General features: G+C 41.5%; 1 protein-coding gene across 1 annotated transcript; it reads left to right on the forward strand.

Annotated features, from left to right (window-relative positions):
- Positions 1-21411: 21411 nt before the first annotated feature.
- On the forward strand, positions 21412-25910 carry LOC125545395 (serine/threonine-protein kinase SAPK4). Its single transcript, XM_048709316.2, has 9 exons — positions 21412-21841; positions 21984-22058; positions 22544-22645; positions 22728-22781; positions 23010-23102; positions 23189-23281; positions 24925-25029; positions 25133-25231; positions 25335-25910. Exons 1-9 carry the CDS (start codon positions 21722-21724, stop codon positions 25683-25685), a joined length of 1092 nt encoding a protein of 363 aa, XP_048565273.1. The 5' UTR covers positions 21412-21721; the 3' UTR covers positions 25686-25910.
- Positions 25911-26424: the final 514 nt, after the last annotated feature.

Consider the following 26424-nt stretch of genomic DNA (forward strand, 5'->3'; position numbering starts at 1 on the left):
ACTTTGAAGTTTAAATTAGGTGCAATTTTAAATAGCAACAATTAAATTAGGGCGAAATTACGTTGTGTAGGTCATTATGGCACACACGGTTGGTAAAACACAAACGTTTGTGATATACACCATAATCCGAGACGGTTCACAGAGAGGAAACGTGTGCAAGCATGCACACAGTTGCCATTTGTAAAGAGTGTGTGATGTCAGACATTATCACATACGGTGCGGGAAAACTTGATTGTCTACCTATCATACACAGTTTTATAATCATGAACTGTTTGTGATGTGCCAGGCATCGTAAATCTCCTGTGCCTAGAATCTGCCTAGAAAATTGTCGTGCCTGGAATCTGCCTGGTTTTAGGCAGAACCACAAAACTCCGACTACGATGGCAATGCGAGCACAAACGAGTGGCAAGGATGAAGCATTTGGGATATTCGAGATATCGGAAACGGTTATACATGGACAAATGTATGCATCAAGGCTCCCTATCCCGACGGTTTCTGGGTCGTGTGGGAAGGACCCCCCTATTGCCGACACTCACTTGGAGACGGTTCCATATGTCATCATGGAAAGGGGTTAAAAACCGTTTGTTTAGGGCCGACGCGCACCAGTGTAGACAAAGCTAAAATTGATGCAATTGGGAAAATGTAGGATTTTGCAATGTCATGCCACTTATTTTACAAGAATTCGGTTTGCTAGATTGCATCAAAGGAAAAAATAAAAGGACTATTTCTAGGAGGCTTGAGTGATGCAAAAATTCTTATGGAATGTTCATTTATTTTTTATGAAATGTAGGGCGGATGAATCCTTGTGATTTTTTATATGATTCAATCCTATGAATAACAACATAGTAAAAACACCTAAAGATTCAAATCCTTCAAAATTCCTATGAAAATCGTATTGCTAATTGATGCTAAAGGGCCAAACACTTTCTAGTAATTTAGTGTCGCTAAGTTGTCATTGGGCCGAATGGACAATCTAGTCAGGCTAGTTGGGCCAAATGGACAATCCATTTCTCCCTCCAGCTAGGAGCAACTTGTCGACCTTGCCTGGCCTGCACCGTGTTTCGACCATCGTCAAGGGAGAGCCCATCATTTTGGTAGTGGTTATGGTATCCGGATAATGTCTGGCCTGTTGGAGTTCTGAGGTCAACTTGTTTCACCACTATAGTATGGCCCCCACAATGCCCCCTGGATGCCCGGCAAGGCGTCCGCCAATGAGGAAAGTGATAATTTTGACTCTATTAACATTCATTCACCCGAGTCCATTGAGCAGTTGGTTTATGTGGTTGATGCAGATGGTATGTTGGCGCTTGCTCTTGGGAGCCACTTTTTTTAACAAACTTTGTGATTTCCTTGGCAGCTTGGATGTCACTAACCCTCGACTAGGCAATATGATTGGTGGCCTCATGAAGGAGAAAGGAATTAGGGGCAAAAGAGAGAAGGGTGGCTCTAGCCCTCAATACAGTATTCTGACATCCACAAAGAGAAATTAATTAGGAGCAAAAGCAAAAAAAGGATGGAGCTAGCTCTGGACCAGGCATCAAAAGAAGAAAATAATTATGAGCAAGAGTAAGACAGATGATGATAAATTGAAGGTGTATGCGGTTACATAATGCATGGTTCCTCATTTTTTGGTCATCAACATGGATTTGGTGGTGTCTATTGTTTCTGTCGATATGTTTTCAAAAGTTGCAGTCAACCAATTGAGGTTCCTTTATTGTGTAGCGACCTATGCGTTGAGGGTTTATAGAAGAGCGAGTTCCATACTTTTGTTGATCTCTTGGTGGTCGTTGGGTTTGGTGTCTGGGAGTATTAAGCATAAGCCTTGTAAGGTTGCTGCTTGTTTGTATTTTATCATGAAGTTTGTAGCGGTTGTTGTTTGATTTTTGCTAATTATTTGGAAAAATATTTTTTGTTTAACTAATGGATGGTTCAAATATTTAGTATTCATTTAAAAATCGAAATTAACACAATTGTTGAGGAAACCTTGATGTCACTTGAAACTACGTCGGTATTTGATACGTCTCCAACGTATCTATAATTTTTGATTGCTCCATGCTATATTATCTACTGTTTTGGACTATATTGGGCTTTATTTTCCACTTTTATATTATTTTTGGGACTAACCTATTAACCGGAGGCCCAGCCCAGAATTCTGTTTTTTGCCTATTTCAATGTTTTGGAGAAACAAAATATCAAACGGAGTCCAAACGGAATAAAATCTTCGGGAACGTGATTTTCTCACCGAACGTGATCCAGGAGACTTGGACCCTACTCCAAGGAGTCAAAGAGGAGGTCACAAGGGTGGGGGGCGCCCCCCCTAGGGCGCGCCCCCCTGCCTCGTGGGCCCCTCGGTGCTCCACCGACGTACTCCTTCCTCCTATATATACCTACATACCCCCAAACAATCAGAACAGGAGCCAAAAACCTAATTCCACTGCCACAACTTTCTGTATCCACGAGATCCCATCTTGGGGCCTGTTCCGGAGCTCCGCCGGAAGAGGGCCGTCATCACGGAGGGCTTCTACATCATCCTAGCCCCTCCGATGAAGCATGAGTAGTTTACCTCAGACCTTCGGGTCCATAGTTAGTAGCTAGATGGCTTCTTCTCTCTCTTTGAATCTCAATACAAAGTTCTCCCCCTCTCTCGTGGAGATCTATTCGATGTAATCTTCTTTTTGCGGTGTGTTTGTTAAGACCGATGAATTGTGGGTTTATGATCAAGTCTATCTATGAATAATATTTGAATCTTCTCTGAATTCTTTTATGTATGATTGGTTATCTTTGCAAGTCTCTTTGAATTATCCATTTGGTTTGGCCAACTAGATTGGTAGTTCTTGCCATGGGAGAAGTGCTTAGCTTTGGGTTCGATCTTGCGGTGTCCTTTCCCAGTAAAAGAAGGGGCAGCAAGGCACGTATTGCATCGTTGCCATCGAGGATAACAAGATGGGGTTTATTTCATATTGCATGAATTTATCTCTCTACATCATGTCATCTTGCTTAAGGCGTTACTCTGTTTTTAACTTAATACTCTAGATGCATGCTGGATAGCGGTCAATGAGTGGAGTAATAGTAGTAGATGCAGAATCATTTCGGTCTACTTTTCATGGACGTGATGCCTATATACATGATCATGCCTAGATATTCTCATAACTATGTTCAATTCTGTCAATTGCTCAACAGTAATTTTTTCACCCACCATAGAATACTTATGCTCTTGAGAGAAGCCACTAGTGAAACCTATGGCCCTCGGGTCTATTCTCATCATATCAATCTCCATCACTTAAATCTTGCTTTGCTTTTTTACTTTGCCTTTACTTTTTACTTTGCATCTTTATACTAAAAATATTATATCTATCAGATCTCACTCTCGTAAGTGACCGTGAAGGATTGACAACCCCTAATCGTGTTGGTTGCGAGTAGCTATCGTTTTGTGCAGGTACAAGGGACTTGAGCGTGGCCTCCTACTGGATTGATACCTTAGTTCTCAAAAACTGAGGGAAATATTTACGCTACTCTGCTGCATCATCCCTTCCTCTTCGGGGAAAACCAACGCAAGCTCAAGACGTAGCAAGAAGGATTTCTGGCGCCGTTGCCGGGGAGTCTACGCAAAAAGTCAACATACCAAGTACCCATCACAATCCCTATCTCTTGCATTACATTATTTGCCATTTGCCTCTCGTTTTCCTCTCCCCCCAATTCACCCTTGCCGTTTTATTCGCCCTCTCTCTCTCTATCCTCCCTATCTATTTGCCTCTTTTGCCCGTTTGCTCTCGTTTGCTCGTGTGTTAGATTACTTGTTTGTCGTGATGGCTCAACCGAGATTTGGTGATCTTCACCTTAAAAGGTTAGAGGAGATCGAAAACAACGTTAGGAAGTTTATGGTTTTGCAATTTGAGCATAATAATTTCTTTAGAAACGAGCTTAAGGAACAAAAAAAATTTATGAGTTATATGAATAAAGAGCTTGACGATATGTCTAAAGAATTTGATGGTATAAGACCCTAGATTGCTCGTCTAGAGAAGATGACTGCTGAAATTTCGGATATGCAAGCCACCTTAGTCAATAAGATGGCCGCTGAACCGAATACCTATGAAAATCAAGATGAAGATCTAAAAGTTATTGATGTGTCCCCTATTAAATCTTTGTTTTGCAATATGAATCTTGATGAAACTGAATATGATCTTCCTTTACCTAGAAGGCGTTCTAAAAATTCGGAGTATTTAGATCTTAATGATGAAATTGATGAATGTGGGATTGAAAGAAATAAAAATCTAAATGTTGCTAAACCCACTATATTGGATTTCAAGGAATTTAATTATGAAAGTTGTTCTTTAATTGATTGTATTTCCTTGTTGCAATCCGTGCTAAATTCTCCACATGCTTATAATCAAACTAAAGCCTTCACCGAACATATTGTTGATGCCTTGATGCAATCTTATGAAGAAAAACTTGAGTTGAAAGTTTCTATCCCTAGGAAACTCTATGATGAGTGGGAACCAACTATTAAAATTAAAATTAAAGATCATGAGTTTTATGCTTTGTGTGATTTGGGCGCTAGTGTCTCCACTATCCCCAAAACTTTGTATGATTTACTAGATTTCCGCGATTTTGATGATTGCTCTCTAAACTTGCATCTTGCGGATTCCACTATTAAGAAACCTATGGGAAGGATTAATGATGTTCTTATTGTTGCAAATAGGAATTATGTGCCCGTAGATTTCATTGTTCTTGATATAGATTGCAATCCTTCTTTCCCTATTATTCTTGGTAGACCTTTCCTTAGAACGGTTGGTGCGATTATTGATATGAAGGAAGGGAATATTAGATTTCAATTTACATTAAAAAAGGGCATGGAACACTTTCCTAGAAATAAAATAAAATTACCATATGAATCTATCATGAGAGCCACTTATGGATTGCCTACCAAAGATGACAATACCTAGATCTATTCTTGCTTGTTATGCCTAGCTAGGGGCGTTAAACGATAGCGCTTGTTGGGAGGCAACCCAATTTTATTTTTATTCCTTGCTTTTTGCTCCTGTTTAGTAATAAATAAATTATCTAGCCTCTGTTTTGGTTGTGTTTTTTTGTTTAATTAGTGTTTGTGCCAAGTAGAACCGTTGGGAAGACTTGGGGAAAGTCTTGCTGAACTTGCTGTAAAAAACAGAAACTTTAGCGCTCACGACAACTGCTGTCATTTTTATTTGAAGAGTTCTATTTAGTTAATTCTTTTTGCAGATGATTAATAGATAAATTCCTCACGTCCAGCAATTTATTTAGAATTTTCTGGGTTCCATATCTTGCGCTAGCTACAGATTATTATAGATTGTTCTGTTTTTGACAGATTCTGTTTTCCGTGTGTTGTTTGCTTATTTTGATGAATCTATGGCTAGTAAAATAGTTTATAATCCATAGAGAAGTTGTAATACAGTAGGTTTAACACCAATATAAATAAAGAATGATTTCATTACAGTACCTTGAAGTGGTCTTTTGTTTTCTTTCGCTAATGGAGCTTACGAGTTTTCTATTTTGAGTTTTGTGTTGTGAAGTTTTCAAGTTTTGGGTGAATTCTTGTGATGGATTATGGAACAAGGAGTGGCAAGAGCCTAAGCTTGGGGATGCCCATGGCACCCCCAAGATAATCCAAGTACACCAAAAAGTCAAAGCTTGGGGATGCCCCAGAAGGCATCCCCTCTTTTCGTCCACTTCCATCGGTAATTTACTTGGAGCTATATTTTTATTCACCAACATGATATGTGTTTTGCTTGGAGCGTCTTGTATTATTTGTGTCTTTGTTTGTTAGTATGCCACAATCATCCTTTCTGTACACACCTTTTGAGAGAGCCATCCATGAATTAAAATTTGATAGAATACTCTATGTGCTTCACTTATATCTTTTGAGCTAAGTAGTTTTGCTCTATATGCTTCACTTATATCTTTTGAGCTAAGTAGTTTTGCTCTATATGCTTCACTTATATCTTTTGAGCTAAGTAGTTTTGCTCTATATGCTTCACTTATATCTTTTGAGCGTTATAATTTTGCTCTATGTGCTTCACTTAGATCTTTTAGAGCACGGTGGTGGATTTGTTTTAAAGAAACTATTGATCTCTCATGCTTCACTTAAATTATTTTTAGAGTCTCTTAATAGCATGGAAATTTGCTTAATAATAATATGCTTGGTATTCAAGATTTGTGAAACTTTCTTTTGAGTGTGTTGAATACTAAGAAAAGATTGAAGCATGATAATTGTTTTGAGATATGGAGGTGATAATATTAAAGTCATGCTAGTTGAGTAGTTGTGAATTTAAATAATACTTGTGTTGAAGTTTGGGATTCCCGTAGCATGCACATATGGTGAATAGTTATGTGATGAAGTCGGAGCATGATTTATTTATTGATTGTCTTCCTTATGAGTTGCGGTCGGGGACGAGCGATGGTCTTTTCCTACCAATCTATCCCCCTAGGAGCATGCGCGTAGTACTTTGCTTTGATAACTTCTAGATTTTTGCAATAAATATATGAGTTCTTTACGACTAATGTTGAGTCCATGGATCATACACACCCTCACCCTTCCACCTTTGCTAACCTCTCTAATACCGCGCACCTTTCGCCGGTATCGTACACCCACCATATACCTTCCTCAAAACAGCCACCATACCTACCTATTATGGCATTTCCATAGCCATTCCGAGATATATTGCCATGCAACTTTCCACCGTTCCGTTTATTATGACACACTCCATCATTGTCATATTGCATATCCCGGTACACCGCGGGGGCATTCATATAGAGTCATATCTTGTTCTAAGTATCGAGTTGTAATTGTTGAGTTGTAAGAAAAATAAAAGTGTGATGATAATCATTATTAGAGCATTGTCCCAGTGAGGAAAGGATGATGGAGACTATGATTCCCCCACAAGTTGGGATGAGACTCCGGACAAAAAATAAAAAAAATAGGCCAAAGAAGCCCAAATAAATAATAAAAAAAAGAAAGGCCATAAAAAAGAGACAAGGCCCAAATAAAAATAAAAATAAAAAATGAGAGAAAAAGAGAGAAGGGGCAATGCTACTATCTTTTTTTCCACACTTGTGCTTCAAAGTAGCACCATGATATAGTGAGTCTCATATATTGTGCTTCAAAGTAGCACCATGTTCTTCATATAGAGAGTCTCATATGTTGTCACTTTCATATACTAGTGGGAATTTTACATTATAGAACTTGGCTTGTATATTCCAATGATGGGCTTCCTCAAATTGCCCTAGGTCTTCATGAGCAAGCAAGTTGGATGCACACCCATTTAATTTCTTTTTGAGCTTTCATATACTTATAGCTCTAGTGCATCCGTTGCATGGCAATCCCTACTCACTCACATTGATATCTATTGATGGGCATCTCCATAGCCCGTTGATACGCCTAGTTGATGTGAGAATATCTTCCCCTCCTTTTTGTCTTCTCCACAACCACCATTCTATTCCACCTATAGTGCTATGTCCATGGCTCATGCTCATGTATTGCGTGAAGATTGAAAAAGTTAGAGTATGAAACAATTGCTTGGCTTGTCATCGGGGTTGTGCATGATTTAATACTTTGTGTGGTGAAGATGGAGCATAGCCAGACTATATGATTTTGTAGGGATAACTTTCTTTGGCCATGTTATTTTGAGAAGACATGATTGCTTTGTTAGTATGCTTGAAGTATTATTATTTTTATGTCAATATAAACTTTTGTCTTGAATCTTTCTAATCTGAATATTCATACCACAATTAAGAAGATTTGCATTGAAATTATGCCAAGTAGCACTCCGCATCAAAAATTCTCTTTTTATCATTTACCTACTCGAGGACGAGCAGGAATTAAGCTTGGGGATGCCTGATACGTCTCCAACGTATCTATAATTTTTGATTGCTCCATGCTATATTATCTACTGTTTTGGACTATATTGGGCTTTATTTTCCACTTTTATATTATTTTTTGGACTAACCTATTAACCGGAGGCCCAGCCCAGAATTGTTGTTTTTTGCCCATTTCAGTGTTTCAGAGAAACAGAATATCAAACGGAGTCCAAACGGAATAAAATCTTCGGGAACGTGATTTTCTCACCGAACGTGATCCAGGAGACTTGGACCCTACTCCAAGGAGTCAAAGGGGAGGTCACGAGGGTGGGGGGCGCCCCCCCTAGGGCACGCCCCCTGCCTCGTGGGCCCCTCAGTGCTCCACCGACGTACTCCTTCCTCCTATATATACCTACGTTCCCCCAAACGATCAGAACAGGAGCCAAAAACCTAATTCCACCGCCGCAACTTTCTGTATCCACGAGATCTCATCTTGGGGCCTGTTCCGGAGCTCCGTTGGAAGAGGGTCGTCATCACGGAGGGCTTCTACAATATCCTAGCCCCTCCGATGAAGCGTGAGTAGTTTATATCAGACCTTCAGGTCCATAGTTAGTAGCTAGATGGCTTCTTCTCTCTCTTTGAATCTCAATACAAAGTTCTCCCCCTCTCTCGTGGAGATCGATTCGATGTAATCTTATTTTTGCGGTGTGTTTGTTGAGACCGATGAATTGTGGGTTTATCATCAAGTCTATCTATGAATAATATTTGAATCTTCTCTGAATTCTTTTATGTATGATTGGTTATCTTTGCAAGTCTCTTCGAATTATCCATTTCGTTTGGCCAACTAGATTGGTAGTTCTTGCCGTGGGAGAAGTGCTTAGCTTTGGGTTCGATCTTGCGGTGTCCTTTCCCAGTGACAGAAGGGGCAGCAAGGCACATATTGCATCATTGCCATCGAGGATAACAAGATGGGGTTTATTTCATATTGCATGAATTTATCTCTCTACATCATGTCATCTTGCTTAAGGCGTTACTCTGTTTTTAACTTAATACTCTAGATGCATGCTGGATAGCGGTCGATGAGTGGAGTAATAGTAGTAGATGCAGAATTGTTTCGGTCTACTTGTCACGGACGTGATGCCTATATACATGATCATGCCTAGATATTCTCATAACTATGCTCAATTCTGTCAATTGCTCAACAATAATTTGTTCACCCACCGTAGAATACTTATGCTCTTGAGAGAAGCCACTAGTGAAACCTATGCCCCCGGGTCTATTCTTGTCATATCAATCTCCATCACTTTAATCTTGCTTTGCTTTTTACTTTGCCTTTACTTTTTACTTTGCATCTTTATACCAAAAATACCAAAAATATTATATCTATCAGATCTCACTCTCGTAAGTGACCGTGAAGGGATTGACAACCCCTAATCGAGTTGGTTGGGAGTAGCTATTGTTTTGTGCAGGTACGAGGGGCTTGAGCGTGGCCTCCTATTGGATTGATACCTTGGTTCTCAAAAACTGAGGGAAATACTTACGCTACTCTACTGCATCATCCCTTCCTCTTCGGGGAAAACCAACGCAAGCTCAAGACGTAGCAGTATTTCCCCAAAAAGGAAGGGATGATGCAGTACAACTACAGTAGGTATTTCCCTCAGTTGTGAAATACTACTTCTTGAGCTTACATTGGTTTATTCCTTGAAGAGGAAAGAGTGATGCAACACAGTAGAGATAAGTACTTCCCTCAGTTCAGAACCAAGGTATTAATCTAGTAGGAGAAGAACGTGCAAATCACCAATACCTGCACAAACAAACAAACACTTGCACCCAATGCAATAAAGGGGTTGTCAATCCCTTCACAATCACTTGTGAAAGTGAGATCTGATAAAGATAAATAAAACTAAACAAAAGATGACTAAATATTTTTGGGTTTTTTGGTTTATAGATCTGAAAATAAAAGATTGCAAAATAGTAGATCGGAAACTAATATGATGGAAAATAGACCCAGGGACCATAGGTTTCACTAGAGGCTTCTCTCTTGAAGGCAAATAATACGGTGGGTGAACAAATTACTGTTGAGCAATTGATAGAAAGGCGCGAGGTTATGATGATATCCAAGGCAATGATTATGTAATATAGGCATCACGTCTGTGTCAAGTAGACCAACTCCTGCCTGCATCTACTACTATTACTCCACACATCGACCGACTCGTGCCTGCATCTAGAGTGTTAAGTTCATAAAGAACAGAGTAATGCTTTAAGTAAGATGACATGATGTAGAGGAATAAACTCAAGCAATATGATGTAAACCCCATCTTTTTTCCTTGATGGCAACAATACAATACGTGCCTCGCTACCCCTACTTTGCCACTGGGTGAGGACACCGCAAGATTGAACCCAAAGCTAAGCACTTCTCCCATTGCAAGAAAAACCAATCTAGTTGGCCAAACTAAACCGATAGTTCAAAGAGAATTACAAAGATATCAAATCATGCATATAAGAATTCAGAGACGATTCAAATAATATTCATAGATAATCTGATCATAAATCCACAATTCATGGAATCTCGACAAACACACCGCAAAAGAAAATTACATCAGATAGATCTCCAAGAACACCGAGGAGAACTTGGTATTGAGAATCAAAGAGAGAGAAGAAGCCATCTAGCTACTAGCTAGGGAACCGTAGGTCTGAGGTAAACTACTCACGCTTCATCAGAAGGGCAATAGAGTTGATGTAGATGCCCTCCGTGATCGAATCCCCCTCCAGCAGGATGCCGGAAAAGGCCCCAAGATGGGATCTCACGGGAACAGAAGGTTGCAGCGATGGGAAAGTGTTTTCGTTGATAGTTCTGGAGGTTCGGGAATATATGTGAATATATAGGGGGAAGAACTAGGGTAGGGGAGTCACGAGGGGCCCACAAGGTAGGGGCGCCCCCTAGGGCGCGCCCTCCACCCTTGTCGCCGCCTCGTGACTCTTCTGACTTGAACTCCAAGTCTCCTGGGCGTCTTTTGGTCCAAGAAAAATCACCGCGAAAGTTTTATTCCGTTTGGACTTCGTTTGATATTCCTTTTCTTCGAAGCTAAAAAACAAGGAAAAACAGAAACTGGCACTGGGCTCTAGGTTGATAGGTTAGTCCCAAAAATAATATAAAATAGCATATTAATGCATATAAAACTTCCAAAACAGATAATATAATAGCATGGGATAATCAAAAATTATAGATACGTTGGAGACGTATCAAGCATCCCCAAGCTTAATTCCTACTCGTCCTCGAGTAGGTAAATGATAAAAACAGAATTTTTGATGTGGAATGCCACCTAACATATTTATCCACGTAATTTTCTTTATTGTGGTATGAATGTTCAGATCCATAAGATTCAAAACAAAAATTTAATATTGACATAAAAACAATAATGCTTCAAGCATACTAACAAGGCAATTATGTATTCTCAAAATAACATGGCCAAAGAAAGCTATCCCTACAAAATCATATAGTCTGGCTATGCTCCATCTTCATCACACAAAATACTCAAATCATGCACAACCTCAATGACAAGGCAAGCAATTGTTTCATACTTTTGGTGTTCTCAAACCTTTTCAAATTTCATGCAATACATGAGCGTGAGCCATGGACATAGCACTATACATGGAATAGAATATGATGGTTGTGGAAAAGACAAAAAAAGGATATAGTCTCACATCAACTAGGCGTATCAACGGGCTATGGAGATGCCCATCAATAGATATCAATGCGAGTGAGTATGAACTGCCATGCAACGGATGCACTAGAGCTATAAGTGTATGAAAGCTCAAAAAGAAACTAAGTGGGTGTGAATCCAACTTGCTTGCTCACCAAGACCTAGGGCAATTTGAGGAAGGCCATCGTTGGAATATATAAGCCAAGTTCTATAATGAAAATTCCCACTAGTATATGAAAGTGACAACATAGGAGACTCTATCATGAAGATCATGGTGCTAATTTGAAGCACAAGTGTGGAAAAAGGATAGTAACATTGCCCCTTCTCTATTTTCTCTTTTTTGTTTGTTTGGCTTCTCTGGCCTCCTTTTTTGTTGGCTTCTTTGGCCTCTCTTTTTTTCTCACATGGGGCAATGCTCTAATAATGAAGATCATCACACTTTATTTACTTACAACTCAAGAATTACAACTCGATACTTAGAACAAAAATATGACTCTATATGAATGCCTCCGGCGGTGTACCGGGATGTGCAATGACTCAAGAGTGACATGTATAAAAATGATGAAAGGTGGCTTTGCCACAAATACGATGTCAACTACATGATCATGCAAAGCAATATGATAATGATGAAGTGTGTCATAATAAACGGAACGGTGGAAGTTGCATGGCAATATATCTTGGAATGGCTATGGAAATGCCATAATAGGTAGGTCTGTGGTTGTTTTGAGGAAGGTATATGGTGGGTGTAAGGTACCGGTGAAAGTTGCATAGTACTAGAGAGGCTAGCAATGGTGGAAGGGTGAGGGTGTGTATAATCCATGGACTCAACATTAGTCATAAAGAACTCACATACTTATTGCAAAAATCTATTAGTCATAAAAACAAAGTACTACGCTCATGCTCCTAGGGGATAGATTGGTAGTAAAAGACCATCTCTCGTCCCCGACCGCCACTCATAAGGAAGACAATCAATAAATACATCATGCTCCAACTTCCTTACATAATGGTTCACCATATGTGCATGCTACGTGAATCACAAACTTTAACACAAGTATTTCTCCAATGCACAATTACTCACTAGCATGACTCTAATATCACCATCCTCATATCTCAAAACAATCAAAATGAATCAAACTTCTCCTAGTATTCAATGCACTTTATATGAAAGTTTTTATTATATCCCTCTTGGATGCCTATCATATTAGGACTAAATTCATAAGCAAAGCAAATTACCATGTTGTTTAAAGAGACTCTCAAAATAATATAAGTGAAGCATGAGAGTTCAACAATTTCTTCAAAATAAAACCACCACCATGCTCTAAAAATATATAAGTGAAGTACTAGAGCAAAATTGCCTTGCTCAAAAGGTATAAGTGAAGCACATAGAGTATTCTAATAAATCACGCTTCATGCGTGTCCCTGTCAAAAGGTGTGTACAGCAAGGATGATTGTGGAAAACTAATAAGCAAAGACTCATATCATACAAGATGCTCCAAGCAAAACACATATCATTTGGTGAATAAAAATATAGCCTCAAGTAAAGTTACCAATAGACGAAAACGAAAGAGGGGATGCTGCTTATGCTCTTGGTTGTCCTTGAATATTACCTTGGGGTGCCTTGGGCATCCCCAAGCTTAGGTCTTGCCACGTCTTATTCCATAGCCCTTCAAATCTTTACCCAAAACTTGAAAACTTCACAACACAAAACAAGAAATCACCACTTATGGTACTGTTGTGAAGTCGTTTTTTATTTATATTGGTGTAATATATACTATATTCCAACTTCTCCATGGTTCATACCCCCCGATACTACCCATAGATTCATCAAAATAAGCAAACAACACAAAGAAAACAGAATCTGTCAAAAACAGAACAGTCTGTAGCAATCTGTAACTCTCGAATATTTATGTAACTCCAAAAATTCTGAAATATTAGTACAACATAGGAAATTTGTATCTTAATCTTTTGCAAAAAGAATCAGTATTTTATCATGCCTCTGCTAAAAATGAGAATTGTTTTCCTGAGCGCAAAAGTTTCTGTTTTTCAGCAAGATCAAATGAACTATCACCGTAAGCTATCCCAAAGGTCTTACTTGGCACAAACACTAATTAAAACACAAAAACACATCTAACCAGAGGCTAGATGACTTTTTATTGCAAAACAGGACCAAAAAATAAGAACAAAAATAGAATCGGGTTGCCTCCCAACAAGCGCTATTGTTTAACGCCCTTAGCTAGGCATTAAAACATTGATCTAGGTATTACCATAATAAAAATAAGGCATATCACGTATGCTCATCTCATACTCCCTTCGTTCAGCAGCAAGTTTTCTTTGTGGTAAGCAAAAGTAATCAAAAGGGCTAAATTTAATAGGGCAAGGATCCCTAAGATCAAGTTCGGGAGGAATTGGCTCCTCCTTTGGCCCCTCATATTGTATGATCAACTCATCATTGTAAGCGTTCTTTTGGTAAAAAGTCATAAGCTTGTTTTCTAGAGATAAACCTAATCCTTGTTTTGTATAGCAAAATTATCATTAAGTTCAGAAATTCTCTCAACTAGAACATCGGTAGGGACCCTTTTTCTTAAATTTTCGTTATAAGCAACATGACGGAGAGATCGTAAACGCATTATTTCTTCTTGATAAAAGAGAATCCCCTCTATGGGAGGATGACCACCATCTATTTTATAATGCGCAAAAATTTCACTAGCTTCTTTCATAATGAATCTAAACTCATGAGCTAGAAATATGGCAGCGGCGCGTTTAACTGAAGAATGCTCAACATTAGAGAACTCTAGGAAAATCTATTGTATGCAAGGGTGCATATGAACAAATTGTCTTTCAAGTTCAATTACAAAGCAAAGTTATTTCATCCACGAGACTATTAGTTTTATGGAGAATAGATCCACCTAACGTGGGCAACGCACCGGCACAAGTTAAGAAATCTTGAATAACTCATGTTCCAATAATAGTGCCGCTACCTATGCGAAGTTTTTTAGTGTGCAAGATAGTAGATTCTTCATGAGGATCAAAATTAGCAAAATTATCCAGGTTTCCCTCATAATTACAACTATCCTTTTCAACAATAATCTCCCCAAACTCAGACATGGTGGCAACAAACCAATCTAGCGAACGAGCGAACGAAAAGCAAGCGAGAAGACGAGCGAAAGAAAGGCGAAGGCAAGGGCAAATCTTTTCGAAAATCATTTTAGAAGTGTGGGAAAGGAAAACGAGAGGCAAATGGCGAATAATGTAATGCAAGAGATGAGATTTTATGATGGATACTTGGTGGGCTTGACTTGGCGTAGATCTCCCCGGCAATGGCGCCAGAAATTCTTTCTAGTACTTCTTGAGCTTGCGTTGGTTTTTTCCCTTGAGAGGAAAGGGTGATGCAACACAGTAGAGATAAGTATTTTCCTCGGTTAAGAACCAACGTATCAATCCAGTGGGAGAAGAACGCGCAAATCACCAATACCTGCACAAACAAATAAACACTTGCACCCAACACGATAAAGGGGTTGTCAACCCCTTCACGGTCGCTTGCAAAAGTGAGATCTGATAAAGATAAATAAAACTAAATAAAAGATAATTAAATATTTTTGGTTTTTTTGGTTTATAGATCTGAACATAAAAGATTGCAAAATAGTAGACCGAAAACTAATATGATGGAAAATAGACCCGGGGGCCATAGGTTTCACTAGAGGCTTCTCTCTTGAAGGCAAATAATACAGTGGGTGAACAAATTACTGTTGAGCAATTGATAGAAAAGCGCAAAGTTATGACAATATCCAAAGCAATGATTATGTAATATAGGCATCACGTCCGTGTCAAGTAGACTAACTCCTGCCTGCATCTACTACTATTACTCCACACATCGACCGACTCCTGCCTGCATCTAGAGTATTAAGTTCATAAAGAGCAGAGTAACGCTTTAAGTAAGATGACATGATATAGAGGAATAAACTCAAGCAATATGATGTAAACCTCATCTTTTTATCCTTGATAGCAACAATACAATATGTGCCTCACTACCCATAGTTTGCCACTAGGTGAGGACACCGCAAGATTGAACCCAAAGCTAATCACTTCTCCCATTGCAAGAAAAACCAATCTAGTTGGCCAAACTAAACCGATAGTTTGAAGAGAATTACAAAGATATCAAATCATGCATATAAGAATTCAGAGACGATTTAAATAATATTCATAGATAATCTGATCATAAATCCACAATTCATGGGATCTCGACAAACACACCGCAAAAGAAAATTACATCGGATAGATCTCCAAGAACATCGAGGAGAACATGGTATTGAGAATCAAAGAGAGAGAAGAAGCCATCTAGCTACTAGCTAGGGAACCATAGGTCTGAGGTAAACTACTCACGCTTCATCAGAAGGGCAATAGAGTTGATGTAGATGCCCTCCGTGATCGAATCCCCCTCCAGCAGGATGCTGGAAAAGGCCCTAAGATGGGATCTCACGGGAACAGTAGGTTTCAGCGGTGGAAAAGTGTTTTCGTGGATAGTTCTGGAGGTTCGGGAATATATGTGAATATATAGGAGTAAGAACTAGGGTAGGGGAGTCACGAGGGGCCCACAAGGTAGGGGCGCCCCCCTAGGGCACGACCTCCACCTTTGTCGCCGCCTAGTGGCTCTTCTGACTTGAACTCCAAGTCTCCTGGGTGTCTTTTGGTCCAAGAAAAATCCTTGTGAAATTTTTATTCCGTTTGATATTCCTTTTCTGCGAAGCTAAAAAACTAGGAAAAAACAGAAATTGGCACTGGGCTCTAGGTTAATAGGTTAGTCCCAAAAATAACATAAAATAGCATATTAATGCATATGAAACATCCAAAACAAATAATATAATAGCATGGAACAAAAAAATTATAGATAAGTTGGAGACGTATCATGAAACCAAGGTATCAATCCAGTAGGAGAACCAAGCAACACTATGTAAATGGTACATGCACACAAAGAGCAAATACTTGCAACCCGACGCGTATGAGGGGTTGTCAATCCCTCTTCGGGTAATGGCGCCAGAAATTGTCAAGTTGACATGATTTTTTTTGTAGATTGGATAAATAGATCTCGATAAAACGTAAAATAAAATAAGTAATAAAAAAGTGCAGCAAAGTATTTTTGGGTTTTTGGAATAATAGATCTGGAAACAAAGGCAATTAAAATAGATCTCAAAGCAAATATAATAAAGAATAGACCCTGGGGCCGTAGATTTCACTAGTGGCTTCTCTCAAGAAATAGCATACGGTTGGTAAACAAATTACCGTTGGGCAATTGATAGAAGATCGAATAATTATGATGATATCCAAGGCAATGATCAATATATAGGCATCACATCCAAGATTAGTAGACCGACTCCTGCCTGCGTCTACTACTATTACTCCACACATCAACCGCTATCCAGCATGCGTCTAGTGTATTAAGTTCATGGAAAACTGAGTAATGCAATAAGAACGATGGCATGATGTAGACGAGATCTATTCATGTAGGAATAGCCCCCATCTTGTTATCCTTAATAGCAACGATACATGCGTGTCTTGCTGCCCCTTCTGTCACTGGGAAAGAACACCGCAAGATCGAACCCATCACAAAGCACCTCTTCCCATGGCAAGAAAAATTGATCTAGTTGGCCTAACTAAACCAAAGATTCGAAGAAGAAATACGAGGCTATAAATAATCATGCATATAAGAGATCAAAGAAGACTCAAATAATATTCATGGATATAGATCTGATCATAAACTCAAAGTTCATTGTATCCCAACAAACACACCGCAAACAGAGTTACATCAAATAGATCTCCAAGAGACCATTGTATTGAGAATAATAAGAGAGAGGGGAAGCCATATAGCTACTGCCTACGGACTCATAGGTCTATGGTGAACTACTCACGCATTATCGGAGAGGCACCAATGAGGATGATGAACCCCTCCGTCATGGTGTCTAGATTGGATCTCGTGGTTCTGGAACTTGCAGCGGCTGGAATTGTATTTCGTCGACTCCCCTAGGGTTTCTGGAATATTTGGGGATTTATAGGGAGAAGAGGCGGTGCAGGAGGTCACTGAGGGGGCACAACCCCCCTAGGCGCGCCTGGGCCTCCTAGAGCGCCCTGGTGGGTTGTGCCCACCTCGGGCCTCCCCTCTGGTACTTCTTTGGCTCACTGGGTGTCTTCTGGTCCAAAAAAATTCTTCAAAAAGTTTCGCTCCGTTTGGTACTGATATTCTCCGAAGTACAAAACAAGCAAAAAACAACAACTAGTACTGGGCACTATGTCAAGGTTAGTTCCAAAAATGATATAAAGTTGATATAAAATGATTATAAAACATCTGAGAATGATAATATAACAGCATGGAACAATGAAAAATTATAGATACGTTGGATACGTATCAAACCCAAGGAAAATAAAATTAGCCAGGTCATGCAACATTGCGAGATATAGGAAACATAGAAAGAAATCCAGTCCTTCGTAGATGCTGGCCTTGTTGGAGATACTTTGGCCAGCGTCCCCTGCTGCCTCCTTGCTTTGACACAACAAGGGAATAAGGGCATCCCATGGAGGGTGCAGATGAAGGCATACAGGGCCAATGACAAGGTCGATGGGTGGTCGGCGATCCACCCATGCCTCACTAGAGGCACATCATAGAGTGTTTTTAGATCCACAACCTAGGTGGTGGAGGTCTTCCTGCGCAATAAGATCATTGATGCCCCCCCAGAGCGCCACATCAAAGGAAATTGAAGACAAATTCACCCCCAATTCTTTTATTGCCCCCATGATGGCTCGGGAAGAGGGGATGGAGATCTTCGTCGGCAGATTTGGCACACTGCCAAGCTTACTGAGGGAGGAATCATAGAATCTACCAACCAACTTCTAGCTTCCTCCATAGGGGAAGAGCACAACAACCATCAAGCACTATATGCATGGCAATGAAGAACCGCAGACAAGCACAAAGCGGCATGCCCTTAAGGCAAGTATTATCATATGTCTACTATGTACATAGGCTCCTCGAGCTCCCATTCCCCCTCCACCCTGATTGACGACAATGACAGACGAAAAGGGGAGATGGGTCGGGAGAGCGTTCGTGCCTCTCAACGAGAAAGGGAATTAGGGAGAGATAAAGAGGATAAAAGAAATGAGATCTTACGGAACCATGATTATGTGATTAACTAATGGTGTTAAGTTTTATCTTATTTTAAAATTATTCAACACTATGCCTATGAATTTGGGATGTCTGCTATAATCATGTAATGCCTCATTTCATGTTTCTTTCACGGTTATCTTTGAAGTCTTTGGACCTGAGAAAAATTACGAAACTCGTTGAGGAAGAGCCCATCGTCGGGGTCATGGCTTTGGTGCTCAAGATAATGCCCAACCTGCTGGAGTTGTGTGGTCAGCTTGTTTCACCAATATCAATTGTGTGGTGGAAGGTGGTCTCACTTGGGGTCTCAACTATAATTATGACGCCCATAGTGCTCCCCCTCTTGATGCCCCTGCAAGGCGTCCGCCAATGAGGAAAGTGGTAGTTTTGACTTTACTAACATTCATTCGCCCAAGTCCATTGTGTAGGTGGTTTATGTGGTTGATGCAAATGGTATGTTGGTGCTTGCTATTGGAAGCCACATCTTTAAAAAAATTGTCATTTCCTTGGCAAGTTGCCTGCTGCTAACCCTCGACTAGGCAAGATAATTGACTGCATCGTGAAGGAGAAAACAATAAGCGAGAAGGGTGGCTCTAACCCTAATCCGGTATTTCAACATCCAAAATGAGAAACCAAATAGGAGCAAAAGCAAAAAGGATGGCGCTAGCTCTCGATTAGGCATCCAAAAAATAGAAAACAATTAGGAGCAAAAGTATATGGGTGACGCTAACGGGGAGGTGTCTTTTGTTACATAATGCATGGTTCCCATTTTTGGGGTTGTCAACATGGATTTGGTGGTGTCTATTAGTTTTTCGATGTGTTATCCTCAAGCTGTAGCCAGCCGATTAAGGTTCCTTTGTGGTGTAGTGACCCACGTGTCGATGGTTTACATAAGTAGCGGCTTGCATGCTTTTGTTGACTGTTGTAGTGGTCGTTGGACTTTGGTGTTTAGCAGTAGTCTGCATGCATTGTACGGTTGTTGCTTGTTGGTATTTTATGGTCAAGTTTGTAATGGATTTCGCTCAATTTTCACTAATTATTCAGGCAAGTATTTTCTTGCTTAACTAATGGGGTGAGTCAAATAATTTGTGTGTATTTCAAAATTAGAATTAACGCAATAGTTGAAGGAACCTAAGGAAAATAAATTTACCCAAGTCCTTGAACTTTTCGATAAGCACCCGTTATAGGAAACATATAAAGCAAACCAGTCCTTGAGTAGATGTTAACCTCGTTGGAGACACTTTGGCCAACGTCCCCTACCGTTTCCTTGCTTAGAGACAACAAGGGAACAAGGGCCTCCCATTGGAGGTTGCAGATGAAGGCACATGCAATAAGAGAAGTCGACGAGCGGTCGACGATCCATCCATGCCTTCCAAGAGGCATATTGGAGAGTTTTTTGTCCTTAGATCCACGACTCAGATGGCAGAGGTCTTCCCGTGCAATAAGAAAAGCAAGAGATCATCGATACCAGCCTTCCCCTCCGAGCGCCAGACCAGGGGAAGCTGATGACAGATTCACACCCAACTTTTTACTAACCCCGCGACTGCTCAAGGTGAGGGAATGGACATCTACGCTGGTCCGATTTGGCCCATTGCCAGGCTTATCGAGGGAGCACTCATTAGGTCTACCATCAACTGCTAGCTTCCTCCATAGAAAACAATTAGGGGAAAAGCATGACAACCATCATACACCATCTGCATGGTACATTGAAGAACTTCAAACAAGCACAAAGCCACATGTCCTTAAGTTGACTACTACTACCCCAGTTTACTACGTAAAGAGTCTACTTGAGCTCCCCTCCCTTTCCCACTCATGTTGGCGACAACGACTGAGGAGAAGGGGAGAGGAGTCGGGGTAGAACGTTGGGGACTCTCGACGAGAAAGGGGACAGGGGAGAGATAAAGAGAAGAACGAAAATGAGAGCTTACATAACCATGGTTATGTGATGAGCCAATGGTGTTAAGTGTTATCAGATTTCAAAGCTATTTAACACTATGCCCGTGAATTTGGGATGCCAGCTACGAACATGTAATGCCTCACTTGATGTCATTCTTTAGTGGTTAGCTTCGAAGTCTTTGGACCTGGGCAAAATTACACAAAACTACAGGACTCCTTGAGGGGTTTTCTTGAAAGTTTGGATGAGCTCTTCCTACCGTTGGATTCATGATCCAACGACCCACGGGCTCCAGGGCTGGAAGCACATGATCATCCTCTTCCCCCTACAACCACAATATTACTCCACTACCTAGTTCACAAAATCAGCCGGCTAAGATAACACAAAGATACGACAAAGTGAATATCAAAAAAGAAAAAGATACGATAAAGTAAAGCCGACATGCGACGCTGTGATCTGATTAGTACAGCATTAATTATACCCAGTGGGATCATTCCTTCGATGGAAACAGGTATTCATAGCAGCAGGATACCAAATGGATGTTTTCCCGTTTTTCCCCCTCCGGGATATTTTTCCGCCGATCAAACAGCGCAAAGCTCCAGCAGTAGCGAGCCATTTTGGACGCATCGAAACGAATCCAGCCGCGAACAGGAGCCAGCCAGGCGGCAGGCAGGCGGGGTCCGCGCGCCACGCTGCGTGACGCGGACCCGCCGACGGCGTGGCCCACCGGGCAGCCCCTCCGCCCACTCCACCTCCCCACCCCCCCTCCCGCCTGGCTCCTCCTCCACCTCGCTGGCCGCGCCCCTCCCCCCCTGGGTATATAATCCTCCCCGCGACACACGCCCACGCACCGCCCCCACACACGCGCCACCGCAGACGCAACCCGCGGCACGGCCCAGAGCCAACCTACCGACCCAACGAACGAGGCACGGCGCGAGCCCCCACCGCACCGCACCCTTCCGCAGCCTCGCCTCGCGCCCTTCCGCCGCCGCCGTGCCCTCCGTTCCGTCCGCGGCTCCGGCCGGCAGGCAAGCCGTCGTGGGTCCCACGGGGATCGTGCGCGTGAGGGAGGAGGAGGCCGAGGGGCAGGGGCAGGGGGGCGCGGCCGGCGACGCGCGGGGGGCGGAGGGAGGGAGGGAGGGGATGGAGAAGTACGAGGCGGTGCGGGACATCGGGTCGGGCAACTTCGGGGTGGCGCGGCTGATGCGCAACCGCGAGACCCGCGAGCTCGTCGCCGTCAAGTGCATCGAGCGCGGACACCGGGTTCGTTCGCTTGTCTTCCTCCCCCCGTCCTCTCCGTTTATTTATTTTTGTGCTACATACAAGGAGGAGTAATTGGGCTGGCTGGCTTGCTTGTCCGGCGGGAGGAGGATTAATTACCGTTTTGGGGATCTGTGCCCTGCAGATTGACGAGAATGTCTACAGGGAGATCATCAACCACCGCTCGCTGCGCCACCCCAACATCATCCGCTTCAAGGAGGTTCGTGCAAAAATTCGTCCACATGGGCCAATTCTCTCTCTGTTTTTCAAAACAAAATTTTCGCGTTTCCGAACGCAAATCGTTTGGTGTTCACGGGGTAGGAATGGCGCGGGTGATTTTTTTTTTCCTGTAAAAAATTCTCCTAACTGCATGTGGTGAGGAATCTTCGATTGCTACCTAATGTTTGATACCTCCCTTCCTTTTCCCCCTTTCCTGATTTCGCTTTACACAAGCCCCTTGTATATTTGTGTGGTTTGGGCGTGGATTCTCATGTTACAGATGCATGTCGCCGAGAGGCACCTTCTCCGTGGCAATTATTCACCTGAAACATAAAGGCATATCTTTCTGTTTGCATTGCAATAGCACAAACTTTTGATGGAAGAAGGAATCAGATTGTGCTTTTAGCTTTATTTACTTGTTCCTTATCACAACCACGCGTCCACACACATGATTTTAATTAGTTGTTCTGGGGGGCAATTCTCCAGGTGGTACTGACGCCAACAAATCTTATGATTGTCATGGAGTTCGCAGCAGGTGGGGAGCTGTTTGAGCGAATCTGTGATCGTGGGCGCTTCAGTGAGGATGAGGTCTCGTGATTTATTCCTCAATTTTATAATCTTATGGATTTGGGTGGAAGAGCAATACTTAATCTGGTTTTGCTTCACGCAGGCAAGGTATTTCTTTCAGCAGTTGATCTGTGGTGTGAGCTATTGCCATCACATGGTACGAACACGCAAGCAAGAGTATTGTTATAATAATTTACATTCAAATCAGCAGCCCACTTTCCTGAATCACAAATGACTAGTGTGCCTAGTGTTTCACCTTTCAAGTTTCTTTTATGTTTCACGGCTGGTTTCACTGTTAATCTTCTGCAGTCTTATGTATGAGCCAAGATGTAGTGTACTGTATTTCTATTAACTTGATTCTCGGAACAATCTTGTCATATACCAGCAAATATGCCATAGAGATTTGAAGCTGGAGAACGTTCTCTTGGATGGCAGTGCAGCTCCACGGCTCAAAATATGCGATTTCGGCTACTCCAAGGTTGTCCCTGAACCCACATATTGAACCTTCAAGTTATCGATGTCTGTAAATTCTCACAGAAACTGTTCTTCCCATTTCTGGATCAGTCATCAGTATTGCATTCAAGGCCCAAATCAGCAGTGGGGACGCCAGCATATATTGCACCAGAGGTGCTATCCCGCCGTGAGTATGATGGAAAGGTGAGTTTGTATTTTTTTATTGTTTTACATTTACCTTATCTGGTTTCTGTTAGTCCTTTGCAAGATAATCTGTTAGGTCATTAGAACAAACCTCTTTTCTAGGCATTGTATGTGCAAATATCTCTTTCATCTTGTGGTTTTCACATGAGAAATATAGTATGCAAGTTTTACTCATGATTTCACTGAAATTACGAGTATTTGGGCATTCTGCCAAGCCTTCCTGATTGGTTAAATAGTCGGTGCCTTGACACTATTTAAACTTCTCCATTGAAACCATTTAGTGGATGCACTTGCGTCATGATTGTGACGTTACATATGCTTGGCCCCTCAATTTAATCAAAAGGCCAGTTGAATGACGGGCACCCCAAGGCTAAAGGAGTACCTTCCAAAAGCTTGCATTATCTAAAAGCAGGGAAAAGATTTTAGGAAATACCTGATATTTGGCTTTATTTATTAAATTGTGATGGGCAATACATTATATTATATTTAAAAATACCACGAATATTGGACAAACAGATTATCTGAAATTCTCTTGGCAAGCTTCTGTTTGATGAGGAGTCATTGTCAGCATGAGGTGCTGGAACATCTTCTGTTTGGTTTGTCGAGGTAAGATGTACAACAAAGGATGTTGACATCGGAAAAGTGGAGTGGGCTATTTGGTGAATGCAGACCATCCATCCACAAAATAGGTTCTTATCCTCTAGATTCTACATGTTTCTAGATATGGTTCACCTTTTTAACTATTCATGGAGTTTTTGGATTCTAGTTTCTTGTTCAAATCATTTTATCGCAAATAGGTAGGTAGGTTTGCCTGGTAACAGAAGTAAGTCCAGCTCGGCCCCTATCGTGGCAAATTTTCTGCAGCCTACTTTCCTGCCTTGCTGTTTGCTTCTATTGAATCCATTGTATTTTATGAAGTCTAAATTTTGGAGCATGGTAAATGCATGCAAGGATGTCTAATTCCTGTCCACATTGTAGGAAATGTGATGTCATGGCTTCCTTGATACAAAGATGCACTGTATTGGCATATATTATGCAAATGTTGGGCTGTATTCCATAGCTTTTCACGGGAATGGAGAACTGTAGCATTGGCATGCCTGTTTCACTTAGTTTTTGCCATGTTGGTGCTTCCCTGATCAACCCAGCGACTGTGGGAGTGGTGGGTGGATTCATACACGTGACTATGCTCCATCAAATGAAGCCAGTTATTTTGCTTTAATCATTATTCATGGCTACCGGGGCTAGTATAATTTATAAGTTGGTTTTGCTGATCAAGGCGATGGTCCTTGTGGTTAATTTGTAAGTTCAGTATGCTAGCACACTGAAACTTCAACAACGCAAGGAAGAACCTTTAGGCTAAATGAATAATGCAACAACAGAACAGAAGTACAAAACTGCACTAGAACTGCATCATTAGGATGCTTTATCTTGACACTGCAGAGTCAACACAATTTTCCTGTGCGGTTACTGAATCTGAAGTTTAGTATCACAGTAAACCATGCTAATCATAGTCACATAAGAGATTGTCAGATGTCGGTCCTGAACTTTGTATGTCGTCCTAATGGATATTAGCTAGTATCTAGTGACATGAGACTATTCTTCAGCTATATACTAATTAGCAGCAATGGATCTTGTTAATGTAGCTTGCAGATGTGTGGTCTTGTGGGGTGACTCTTTACGTCATGCTTGTGGGAGGCTATCCATTTGAAGACCAGGATGACCCCAAGAATATACGCAAGACCATTCAGGTGACATTCTAGAATTATGCGACGCAGATTTATCCTATTTTGGCTCACAGTATTTCCTTTTGCACGTCAAATGACCCTCATTATGGCCACTCTTCATCTACAGCGAATAATGTCCGTGCAATATACTATACCTGATCATGTCCACATATCCATGGAATGCCGACAGCTTATGGCCCGTATCTTTGTTAATGTCCCATCGAAGGTAATGACCTCAATCTGTATCTTTCGCCTTCTTCTTTTTAGGAAGTCACCATGTTTCATAGCAAGTGACATCGCGTTGACGTGATAATCTGAATGCTGTCCAGAGAATCACGATGAGGGAGATAAAGAGCCACCCATGGTTCCTGAAGAACCTGCCAAGGGAGCTCACAGAGACGGCGCAGGCCATGTACTTCAGGAGGGATAACGCCGTGCCTTCTTTCTCGGAGCAGACTTCAGAAGAGATCATGAAGATCGTCCAGGAGGCAAGGACCATGCCAAAGTCATCCAGGCCAAGCTATGGTTGGGGCGATGAGGGTTCGGACGACGAGGAAGAGAAGGAAGAGGAAGAGAGGCCAGAAGTGGCGGAGGAGGAAGAGGAGGATGAGTACGACAAGAGGGTCAAGGAGGTTCATGCAAGCGGAGAGCTCCGCATGAGCTCGCTACGCATATCATGAAAGTATGCGGAGTAAGTTACCTGTAGATAATCGGCCTATCGTGGAACTTCTGTGCTCAGTGGGATATGCAATTTTGTGGAAGTTTGCTTCTGTTTGGTTTTGGTTCCTGTAACATAATTTACATGGGACAAAGGGGGCTTGATGAATGCTGTAATATTTGGCTCTTGACAGAGAAACTTATGTACATATAAAGCGTATGCTTGTATTCCCTGTGATTGGGAGAAATGGCGCTCCTCAGGCTATCCAGCGCTTCATGTTTAAAGCTTGAAGTATTGCCGACGCATTCTGTGGTTCGCCCTAAAACTGGCAATTTGTGCTACAAGTGGGAGTTGTGGTGGATACACCCTCTTCAGAATGTCCCTGGGCTACTTCTGGTATAACAGTTAGCACCACCAACCCATCCAACCGATACCAAATACTCCTACCAGTTGGTGCAGCCATCTCCACGTGCTGTGATGACCGCAAGCACCACCTACAGCTACAGCTCCTAAGCTGGTATCATGAGGCACTTGTCTTTCTTTCTCAACTTTGCAGAGGCATGCCAGGATTCAAACCTTCTTAATTGTCTCAACAGTCAACGAGCTAGCACCATCACATAGCTCCGATGATATGCTTCTAGCACGGAGGTGCTCTATTTCACAGTTGCTTGATTTGCAACTGAATTAATAAGTCTCAAGAGAAAGTAGAAGAACCAAGATGCACTATGCAGAGGTACAGCTATGGTTAGATAACATCACAG

This window comes from Triticum urartu, chromosome 3A (assembly GCF_056163025.1).
Source record: "Triticum urartu cultivar PI428250 chromosome 3A, HENAU_Tu73, whole genome shotgun sequence".
NCBI classification, from domain to species: Eukaryota; Viridiplantae; Streptophyta; class Magnoliopsida; order Poales; family Poaceae; genus Triticum; species Triticum urartu.